The sequence below is a fragment of the Neopelma chrysocephalum genome, unplaced genomic scaffold, assembly GCF_003984885.1.
Source record: "Neopelma chrysocephalum unplaced genomic scaffold, ASM398488v2 Primary Assembly neopelma1_96921, whole genome shotgun sequence".
Classification (NCBI taxonomy): Eukaryota; Metazoa; Chordata; class Aves; order Passeriformes; family Pipridae; genus Neopelma; species Neopelma chrysocephalum.
In genome coordinates this window covers 3,093,473-3,105,521 of record NW_020925564.1, presented here as the reverse complement: position 1 = coordinate 3,105,521, position 12,049 = coordinate 3,093,473, and the positions used below count along the sequence as shown (strand labels likewise).

The 12,049-nt window shown below is 34.6% G+C and overlaps 1 protein-coding gene across 50 annotated transcripts in view; it reads right to left on the bottom strand.

Moving 5' to 3' along the window:
* The window catches only part of PTPRD (protein tyrosine phosphatase, receptor type D), a 436,352-nt gene that overhangs the window by 90,534 nt on the left and 333,769 nt on the right, over window positions 1-12,049 (bottom strand). For all 50 annotated transcript variants that reach the window (XM_027670585.1, XM_027670632.1, XM_027670638.1 and 47 more), the window contains 3 exons: window positions 10,006-10,096; window positions 4,403-4,612; window positions 953-1,113 (listed from right to left, as the gene is read on the bottom strand). In XM_027670585.1, coding sequence (XP_027526386.1) covers window positions 953-1,113; window positions 4,403-4,612; window positions 10,006-10,096 — 462 coding nt within the window. The remainder of the gene's footprint in view (window positions 1-952; window positions 1,114-4,402; window positions 4,613-10,005; window positions 10,097-12,049) is intronic.

Below are 12,049 nucleotides of genomic sequence, written 5' to 3'. Positions count from 1 at the left end.
TGACCCAAGACACTTAGGGTGGGAAGACCATAGAGGCAAGCAGAATTTAAATATTTATATTCAAGTGATAGCATTATAGCTGTTAATTTTAGAGGACATACTCCATTTAATGAAATTATTCCTAGTGCACCACCTCCCCAGAGGTTTACAGCATTTTTTATATTAATCTGCAATTATATCAATATATTTAAAAATGTATTAGGAACAAAATCTAAACATTAAAATGAACTTTTTTGGTTTGATTCTTTTGTTTCAGTTGACCCCTGTGAATTCATTTACAGTGTAAAAAGCTACTACATATAAATTATGGCATCATACACAGTTTACACTGAGTATATTGTAAGGCAGAGGGTATAATAGCAAAACTACAACTGTGTCACAGACAGTGAAAGAAGAATAAGTGAAATTTGATCTCATTGCAAGATTAGTAGAAAAATGTTATTTGATGTCTCTTTAATCTCTCAGTTCAGAGCTTCAAATTCATATAGATACACTGACAAATTGAGGTCAACTGTCAAAAGTAAAAACTCAAATTACTTGAGTGGAGATGAGAATCACATTTAACATCAAGCTGAATGTAACCCCTAATGTATTACTATTATACATCTAAAAACAAGTTTTGAAAAGTCAAATGTGCCAATGCCATACATATTTATATGCAGCAGATATTTATTTTCTTTGCATATGAATGTATGCAAAGTGGAAAAAACACTTAAATGCAGAAGTGTTAATATGTCATCAGCAGAAAAATGTACCTGCATACCTGTAATTATTGGAAACTTTCAATCAAAAATTTCTGCAGTATTCCGGAAACCATTAACAAATATTGAAATATCCCAAAGCAATGACAGTTACTATGGTAGCACAAAAATATAATGTGGAACAGTATTACAAAATGACCAACATGTCAGGAAGTTATATATCTAGCAAGAAAACTAAAAGGTAAATTTACCTTTTATAAAGAAGTATAGCAATAACAATGCAGATGATAAACACCACTGCAAGAACTGGTCCAACAACCCAAATCAAGCCTTCTTCCTCATCTGTAATTGGTTGGGGATCAAGATCCATTGACACAACAGGATCAGAATATGGGCTGGTTGCATACATGGTCTATAGAAATAAAAATAATTCTTACTTAATCACGAAGGAGTGCATTTAAAGTATTAACTATGCTAGATCTAAAATAAATGTGTAGAAGATGATGATGCAATAAACATAACAAAGTGGAAATGCTCTTTTTCTTGAAGTCAGGCAGCATATAAACTTGCAAACTAAACAGTGTGTTATTTTGTGTTCCACATACTAGCAGTGATGTGCAGACAAATGATGTCCTTCCACAACACTTTGCAACTTAAGCAGAGAATGAGGAAAGCATTAGGAGAAATACAACCCACTGCTTACTTATTTTTGGGTTTTGTTTTAGTTTCACACTGGATTAACACTATTTCTTCCTGCATGATATGAAAGAGTACTTCCAACAGAACAAAACTACTATAAGTAAAAATAAAGGGGACTGAATATAGAAGGTTCTTAGAAAAGGTTCTTGTGGCAATAGTACAACACGTTTTGACAGTCAAAAACTGTCTGATAGAGTATTCTTATTGAAGGTTGAAACAATTTAAATTTAAGAATGGAAAACAAAGGAAGTCACTATAGAGTATGAAGGGAAGCTAAACACTCAGTCTTTCATAGGTATAAAACTTGAATTATGAACCAACAGAGGCTGTTGAAAATCTTTGCTTTACTGGATGGTGTAAAGCAACTGGCTTAGGATAAGACCTGTGGTAACAGAATATTTTTTCACTCTGCTCTGCCCTGAGACGTTTGATCTATGACTGAGTGCAGAGTTAAAATTACAAACAGGAGAGGCTGAGTAGCCAGCCTGCTAAAACTGGATCATTTAAACAACTCTGAGTTACAGTAAAGTCAGAAGTGGAGAATAGTTTGTACAATTTTGTCTTTGCTGGAGTGTCTCCATCAGCACTAAACTAGGATTTGAAGTACAGCTCTTGCAAAGGACTTAAAAGCTTGATTCAGCAGTAGATCAGGAATGTCAGCTAAGACCGAATAAGATAACTGGGAGAAGAGATTAGCTTCCATTTACATGTTTGCACTGTATTCTGAAAGATGCCCTAAGCCAGGACAAGTGTTATCAAAGGAGACATGTTTTTTTACACTTCATTTGGCCTTGTTTTGGGCTCTGGGCTATGACAGTGTCTGGGTTTGAGACAGGATTAGGATTGGCAAAGCTGAGGCACTTACACTAGCTGGTAAGGAGCTAGCACCCATGTCAACAATCTCCAGTTATGTTACAGTCTTACTAAACCTGGCACCCGACACTAAAAAAAACCAATGTTTTAAGTCTGTTGTCATTGTTTGGAAACTGGGGACTCTTCATGTTCCATTCCTGAAACACCCGAACTGACTGATATTTTTCCCCAGCTTCAGTATTTTTAAAGGACAGAACAAATCCCACTGCTACAGGAAGAAACTCTCTTTATTTAGCCTCTTTCTTTGGAGCAGGTAGTAAAAATGCCTGGAAAAAGATACAGAGGGATATTGAGGGCAACAGCATAAGCACTAACTAGTTTTTCTCCAATAAGCAGGATTTCGCTTTAAATTTTTATCCTACCTGTATTAATGACTAATTTAAACTCATTTATTATTTTGCCAAATTTATCTTATTTTTCCTCCCTCTTAACGACATTCTTAACATGCTTAAGATTTTAATCATAATCTCTTTCAGCTTCCATTTTACCAAGTTAAACAAATTCAGACCTTCCCATGTTCTCTTTTAATTCAAATAGTCCATTCTACCAATCAACAGGGAAATTTTGTGTTCTCTGAAGGGGAAGTCTATGTATGATATAACATTTGAAAATCCCTTTCAAGTTGCAACTCATACACCAGTGGGATCTACAGGCCTAGAAGAAAATCAGATATATTGAGAGTGCATAAAGTGGAGCATTGAAAGTTGAATTTCACTCACATTAAAAACTATTCACACTCTGTGGGTACCTTATGCTAGTCAATCACATAAACATTTCAGATGGCATGTTAAACCAGTTATTAACCATACTGTAAGTTTAGTAATGCCTTCTGAAATCTTCAAGAGTAGGACCTTAGATAGATTTTGCCATATGAGCCTTTTCACCTGTCAAACCTACTTTTTCCTGATTTTTTATCCTCCTTTCTTGCTAACAAAACAATAAATTTAGGTCATTTATACAAAACTACTAATGCCTTAATTAATATAAAAAACCTGAGAAACCATACTTCGTGTTGAAAAGATCAATTTTACTATAGGTAATTTCTGATTACCTTATTCTGGCTACCTAACTTTATGGTCAAAAGCTGTCTATCTTCTCCAGTTTGAACCTTTTGGATGCAACACCTTCAGAATTATCTGTCTATGCAGCCCCTGTCAAAAAGCGAAAGTGGAACTTTTGATATACGTTAGAGCTTCCAGGAGGCATGTACTTTATTTTCAAATGAAGCTATTTATCCAAAAGTATTCAAAGTGGAACAACTTCCTCATTGTGTTTAAGTAGGCAAATTCCATTGATAGCAAGAAAGCAATTATAATGTTATACACTAGAAGCTTTGACTAGAATTCAGAATATTGGTGTTGTAGTTTCAAGTGGTTGAACCCGCAAATGTACCTGTCAGATTTAGTTACCCATTAGAAATTTAACGTATTATACATTGTATGTTAAAATGTTAATGTGGATTGCATCTTCTTTCAACAGTCCTATTTATGTCTATTCTTTTAATATATTACACGCAGTAGGTTAACTCATGCATAAAGGGACATAACTACCAAATGAATTAAGTAAAGAGGAATGACAGCTCATTATTTAAATCACCTCAAGGATTTTCCTTATTATTGAATTATTTTCTAACTTTCTAACAATTTACTGATAAAGTTGTTATGGAATGACTGTAACTAAAAAGGGTAGCTGTGCATGTCTCCGGTTCAGTGAATCTTTCCAAGAATCCTGTGTATCCTACACCATTATTCAATGGTAGCATTAAGGCAAGAGAGGAACTCCTCTAAATACATTGAGAAAGATGTTGCTGTGAAGTTCATGCCTCAGATCCTATGTCCATGTCTCAAATAGCAGAGCATGTAATTTGCAAAGGATCACAACATCGCTAATAAGGTGATCCTTAGGTTTCAGTTACATACAGAAGTAACACATAAAGATGCAACCAGAATAGGAAAGTTTAAGGAATTAATTGTCACTAGGAAAGGAAACGATTGCTTTAAAGATGCTCTGATATGTAATGTGAAAAAAAAAACATAAAAAAATCTTTTGGGAAGCTGAATAAGCATTGCAAAATGTTTTCATGATTGTGGAAAGATTATTTTGAAATTGAAAAACATTAACTAACTTACAGATTCTGAGTGTTCCATTACAGCCAAGACAAAGAAGACATATTCTTGACCACTCTGCAGTTGCTTATTCTCAAATCCACCATAATGCTTCTTATCCCCCAATGTGAATTCCGTAGGAAGAACTTCAAAGTGAGCTGCAATATATGGCTTTAATTCAACTTCCCGCCCAAGACGAATGCTTCTGCGTTTCCTAGCTATTTCCTTAAGCAGCTTTAGAATGAAGGGAAGGGAAAGAGAGAGAGAGAAAGAGGAGGCATGAACAGAAAGATAACTGTAAACAATTTTAATGTAACTTATTGACAATGTAATGAGAAAATTTAATGCGTGACCAGGAACTACAAAAATAAATTTAACCACATTTCATGGGACGTATCAGTATCACTAAATCGGTTCTTGTAAAATCTTTCAATTTCTTGTCATTCTTGTTAAGATAAGATACTAGGAGGCAACTGCACTGCCCACACTACAAACACAAAACAATTTTCAGTGATATTGTTGTGTCTGGGGTGGGGCAAGGGCACGGGAGGAAGGAAAGGAAAAGAAAGCAATATACCTTCTCTGAGGACATATATATATACACATCACATTACATATTTAATATATATATATATATATGTATGTACATATATGAAGTCAGTCATAGAACAGAACGGTAGAATTATTTATGTTGGAAAAGACCTTTAAGATGGAGTCCTGCCATTAACCTAACACTGCCAAGTCCACCATTAAACCATGTCCCTAAATCACCACAACTACACATCTTTTTAAATACCTCCAGGGATGGTGACTCAGTCACTTCTTCTGATAAATAAAGGTAAAATTTACATCAGTACATTTGTGACAAGATTAGATACTAGGCTCAAACTTGGAAAACATATACTAACTAATGAAGGAACTTAAACTCTGCTGGTATAACCTATTAATGAATTACTTACTAAATCAGACAAATGCTTTTCAACACCTTTTATCACTTTAGATATACTGGTAGTCCACAAAAATGAATCTGATTTGATTACAAGGTGTCTGAACTTTTCCTGTGTGATAAGTGATGACTTCTAAGGCCTCTTTACAGTTTCCCTCATTTTTCACCTATGAAACTTATTCAATGTCCTGTAGTCTCAGACTTCAATCACAAATTATTCTAAGGTCACCTAATTGTTTTAGCCTTTTTAGCACACAAACAGTTCTAATATAATAGATTAGCACAAAATTCTTTGTTAGGAGAAGGAGACAAATCTTCAGAGTGAGAAAGAGATAAATATAATCTTAACTATATATATTCATTTTAAAGAGCATGTTTAGTTAGGGAAGCTCTGTCTTGATTCAGCCTCTCCTTCAGTGTTAGGCCACAGCTTAACTAGCACATCTTTTTGACTTCCCCACACGCGATCTTGTACTTTGCAATTACACAATTAACAATTCCAATGCATGTAAAACAACCTAATATGCACTCTGCTACTGAGAAAGACACTTTTAATACCAATTACTTTAACACCCCTTCTCACTGACTTCAATATTTCGAACACAGACTACAGATAGACACGGAAGCAACCTGTACCACTTGGATCCAAACTTCCTTAACTAACACTGAGGGCACTTGGAAGTTACATCTTCAAAGATCTATACAGTCAACTGCTTTCCAGCTCTAAGGCCGAGTCCGTTCCCTGTTGTAGAGATTTTACATTCATTTAACTCTATCAATTTTCAATGCTATGACACAAAAGCTGGTACACTGCAATGGATCCCCTGAGCAAAAAAAGAACTGGCCATAATTTGAGAATAGAAATCATTATTCACCACTCAAGGACACTATCACAATCAGCAGTCCATATTTCTCTTTTATTCTTCCTAAACAGTTTAATGAGCAGCTAGAGTCAATTTGCGTCATATAAAAATGAGGGCAGTAGAGAACTGTAGTATTGAAAAGATTTCTATTTAGTTACTTTATTGAAGGTGACTCTCACATCTGTTGGTAGCTTCGTATGCCCCAGGTAGAGTTGCTAAATGCAGAACATGAGGCAGAGACTAATCAAAGTTTGTTTCAGGTTAGATCAGCCCTTGCAAGAACTGCTGAGGGAAGCACTCTGAAAAGTTTGTCTCTGTAGGAAGCCATGCTTTATAAGGGTAATAACAGCTATGCAGAGGGCTGAGCACTGGATATCCTGAAGTCCACTGAAACATTAAGTTAATATTCAAGTGATAACAGTGTATGCTATCTGGAAATCAGCAGCCACAAATATGGCAATACTAGTACATGGTTTATGCCATCCCCAAAGATGACTGATATTTTCATTTATGGTTACTGTTTCCACTGGAATTTAAATTTACTCGTGTGGCTAACTCAAATAAATTCTTTATCATATGTTTCCAGATTACACCATATTTACAATTCAGATTTTAAGCAACTCATAATAAAATGTCAAAATATTGTAGTAGTACTGCAATCAAAATTAGATTGAGATTGAGAGGGGAAAAAAAATGTTTGATCTTGATTATTTCTCTTTGAAATAGTAACAGAAAATGCATATAATTTGAAGAAAAATCAATGACGAAGTACTGTATTACAGTGATCAGAAAATAAGCTTTGGCTACGAATGCTAAAAGTTAATTAGCCTGAGACAAACAAAATTTGTTAAACTTTCTCAAAGCTGGTTATTCATCACCAAAGGCCAGCTAAACTTAGGTGTGTTTATCTGTAGATAAAAATCTTGTCAGTAACATTGACTACACGTGACTGAATAGACCTCAGGTGAACCTCTGGCCTAATTCATGTTTCATATATAAATGGGGTTGTTGCCAAATATCATTACTTGCTCAAATATCTCCCGTTATACTTTATACACAGATTTCAATAAAATTACTGAATTCATTTAAGATTTAACATGCACACTTTTATTTAGGTTTTACTGCTTAAAAATCTGAAATAATCCTCCTAGGTAATACTTACTGAAAATCATATTTTTTCTACTTCATTTCTTTGCATGACAGGTCTGTTTAAAGTCACTAGATCTCATGATATTTAGAATAAAATGAAATTTTGAGTAAAAAAGGACAGTATTTTTAATAACTATTATTTTCAGATACATAACATCTTGGCCATTATCTGCTCTAAAATTATGCATCTTTCTTAGTTTCTTTCAGAACTGAGGTTCAAGGAACCAAGAAGATTAACCAACTAGAATAAGGCTGGAGAGTCTTTTGGGTTGGCCAGTTCTGTACTGGAGGTAACATTCCAGAGTTGTGTTCCTAGCAAATACTTTTCTTCTGACAAGCTAAGCAAAGCATTTGGAACATAGATCTTTGGAAAATCTATTGCCCGACCATTTCTGATACATAGCCATATACCTGAGATTGTATTAAAAATATAAATATGCACAAGTATCTTCACTTGACCATCAAGAACTATTTGCTCAGAGAGTAGTGTAGGGGTTTTTTGTGGTTTTTGTTTGTTTGTTTGTGGGGTTTTGGGGGGCAGGAGGTTTGTGGGGGGTTTTTAGTTTGGTTGGTTTTTGGTTTGGTTTGGTTTGGTTTCTGTTTTGCTTTTTTGTTTTTGTTTTTTTTCCCAAAGGTATTTATTGTGGCACTGTGCTCGCATGCTTGTCAGTAATAGTATGCTTAATAAAATTGTGTATGTATTTTCTAAAGCTGGAAGAAAAACAGTCTTTTAAATAATAGAAACTGGATGAGTTAGCATGATATACAGTTGCTGCCTGCTTTTAATATTTTTCCCTACTCAGTTCTTGTTATATATATTGGTGGCAATTGTAAAAGATATATCAAGGGGTTTAGTTCTTTATCAGAAATAATTTTCATTTTCCAGTCAATGCATATCCTATTTCTTTCACCATTAATTCTATGACGTGGTCTCAATTACATCAGTAGAAGTGGGAAACAACCCATCCTGACCCAAATATTTCTGAATTAATAAATGCTCTTTATCAATCTGTTATACAGACTAATGCACCACAACTTGCAGGATGATTAAAATGACCCTTTGTTATGGGAATCAGCAGGAACTGTAGTATTTAATTGCCAAAAAGTTCAGTGTCATCTGGCACTTATCCTTTAATCTGTTAATGCTGCTGGATGTGACTACGGTCTTTGGATGTTAGAAGTGGGTGGTAGTATTAAATCAGTTTCCATTACTGTATGATCTTGCTGTCAGAGTTTTACTGTTTAACTGTATTTGATGTCACCTATGACCATGATCATGAGCTGATGGCATTTACAACCCAAGTTCTTTTAAAGGGAAGAAGTTAATAGATCAAAGCAAGCCATTGCTGCAACTGAATGAAGTGATCCTGGTCAGGAAAAAACACAGGGTTTGATCAGTCAGTCATCATGTCTTCCTCTGAACAGTAATTTTTAATCTTCTGATTAAGGATTTGCCTGTTGCTGTGATAAAGACTGAAAGAACTTGGTTTATATTTTGAAAGCTTTCTACAGCAGTGATAGTTTGGTGAAAATCTTTATTTTCCCTACAGCTTGGTGCAAACTTTGAAATTTATATGCATTTTATCAATGTCAGGAGAGAAAAAAACCTTCGTGGTTGCTCACAGGTGATCACCACTTCCCAGTAATTGTGTTATGGGGAAAACATGCTGAAGCATCTCTGTTACATAAAAATCTGGAACCTACCAAAAGAAAATGGGAAAATGTATGGGATCCAGTCAAAAGATAGGTAAATCAAGATAGCTATTTGAATTGCAGAGATATTACATGTACAAATTGCCATAGTATCTGAAAATCCTGGCCAGATACAACTATAGCAATAATAACACCACTGCCTGTCTTTTATACAAGGCTTTCATATGGGGCCCTCAAAAGAGCTTTAAAATCATAAATATAAGTGTTATTCCAAATTTACACATTGAAAGAAGAAAGACAAGTTCACATGACCTATACTGTCCTTGAGTAAAACGGAACACAGGGCTGAATGCTGACCCAATACTTCCTGGAATTAGTATTATATCAATAACATATTGAATTGATATCTAGTAGTAATAGGCTTATATCTAAAATGAAAGTACTTGCATCCTTTGGGTTAGTGTCATTTATAGTGCCAAATGATGACACAACGTTGCTCTTTCCTACTTCATTCATTCATTTATTTCTGAGCACAGACTGTTGGTAGAATGGAGGCTACTTCTAACCAGAAGTATTATGGTATGTGAGAATCAGGTAAAAACATCACCAGAAGGCCAAATGTTAAACTGCAGTGCAAATTGTAATTTAGCATTTGTTACAGGCTTAGTAAACACCCCACTAATGAACCAGACCTTTATTAGGGTTTGTATCACTGGTGATTAAGCCTTTGCTGACAACTCATTTCACCTCCTGCTCTTTTGCATCACTCTTTACAACAGGAAAAGAGTAAAATATTAATGTCAACAAATATTAGACACTTTGTGTGCTTTACTGCAACTTAATGTCTTTACTGTCTTCTCATTTCTGCAATTCAAACTTTTGTTTCAGTCCCCGCATGCTAATTCAAGTATAAATTATCCTGACAACCAAAATTTTTAAAACTGATAAGTTAATCACATACAACTAATATTGCTTCTTTAATAAAAAAGAAATAAAAAACTCCCCACATACAGTACCTCATCTAGTTCCATTTCATCTGGACTCTCCCATGGTTTAATAAACTTTCCACGAGACCTCTTCAAAGGCACAATAACTATGTAATAGCCTCTGTAAATGAAACAGTTGGACAAAAGTAAATTTGAAGGAAAAGGAATAAATAAATTGGTGTAATAGGTGTCTGTTCAGCGTAACTTAAGAGAAGAGTGGTATGTTGAGAATAAACTTTTGCACATTAATATGTCACTGCAGCCTTCCAAACAGCTGTAAACATTCACACTTTTGAAAACACATCAGTTGTAAAACATTTGACAAACAAATGGCACCATTTACCTGACTTTTTGTGCAAATATATAAATATTTATAATAAACTTTAATTACAATGTTCGAAAATGCCTTCCTGAGATACAAGAGCCATGGGATATTTGTGCCCTGCCACCATCACATTGGAAAAAAAAAAAACCCAAGCCCTTAAATTGAAACCTATTACCATATATTTACATCTCAATTACCACCCCATCTTCCCTAAATTTTAATGTATAATCAGTATAGTAGCTTAACAAAATGTGTTTGTTGATATCAATATTACAGTGAAGAGAAAAGAAAGAAAACATGGTATATACTTCACCCATACTTTCTTTACTTTTGAGTAGCAGTTGCCATCAGCTTTACCTACTTAAGTATTCTGTTCACAGTCATAGGCAAGAGAGCTTGATTTATGCTCTCTTTATAGCTAGGATTTGCAAATTACATATATTGGTTTTCCTCAGAAACATTTTCCTGAAAACATCTTCCTCCTTCCCACCCATGGAGACTAGTAAATTATACTTTCTAGTATAATAGCGATCTGGTACTTTCCTTGTTTGCTTCAAAAAGCCTGGATATATGTCAAGTAGATACACAATTTCACATTAGTGTGAGGGAAGAAGCAGTAGAACCACAACATCAGGACATCCAGGATAGAATAATGTACATCTTCTTGATAAACACACTTGTCAAAAAGTCAAGCACTCTCCATCCCAGAGAAGAGGGAAAGAAGCTAGTTTTCTTTGTTTCTAGTAACAACAGCTTATTAAGGTCTTTCTGGCCCTCCATTATGGAAGACAATTTTAGTGTCTCATGGACCATCTCCTCTCAGTACGCCTCTTTTTTACAGCCCATTCAACTTTCTGCAGCACTGACTATTTTACTCCTGCAATGCACTTGCAAATCCTAGGTAATTAACAAAAGAGTCTACAGAAAAGGACTTGCCTTACAATTGATTGAAGACTCAGTCTAAACCACCTATATAAAGTATCTTTTTTCCATACCAGTGCAAGCCATTGATCCATTTTAATCAGCTCTTCTTACTTAAAGCTCCTTCCCATAAAAGAAACGTAACAAAACTTTGGATTTTCAGCTACTATAGTAAGTGCACATATTCATTAATTCTTGTGTTAAGTAATTTGAGAAAGTTTTCTGAGTAAATATATTAAAAACTCTTTGGTTACATGAATAACAAATCCTAGTGAACACTGATTTATCCATATATACAGCAAGCACAACCTACCTACCTTTTCTTTAACAGATGCCTAAGAATCAAGACAAAAAACAATTGAGAACTGGCCCCTTTGTTTCTTTCAAACATCAAAGATAAATCTACTGGATGAACTGCATAACAGTCTCTCACATATCCTTGTTTTTTCATCTGCTTCATCTTTTTATTTTTTTCAATCAAGGAACTTCCAGCATGTAAATGTTACTTTCATACTCTTTCTCAATTCCTTTATCCAAGTCTCCCACCCATAACTTTGAACATCTACTAAGACTTTCAGCACACACAGAGTATTTTATGCTGAAAGAACAAGTAGATCAATAGTAAGCAGAAAAATGAAAATGTTTTCACCAATATACAGTGCTGCAAATTGTGAAGGATAACAAAGTTCTTTGATTTCTAGCTAACTCCAGAAGATGTAGCATCTCTTGAAAAACATGTTTTATGGTTTCCTTCATTATTCGCTTCTTTAGTTTTAGGTTCTTTTTGGGGTAGAAGAGAAGAGAGGAAGGTGAGAAATGAAGGGTTGG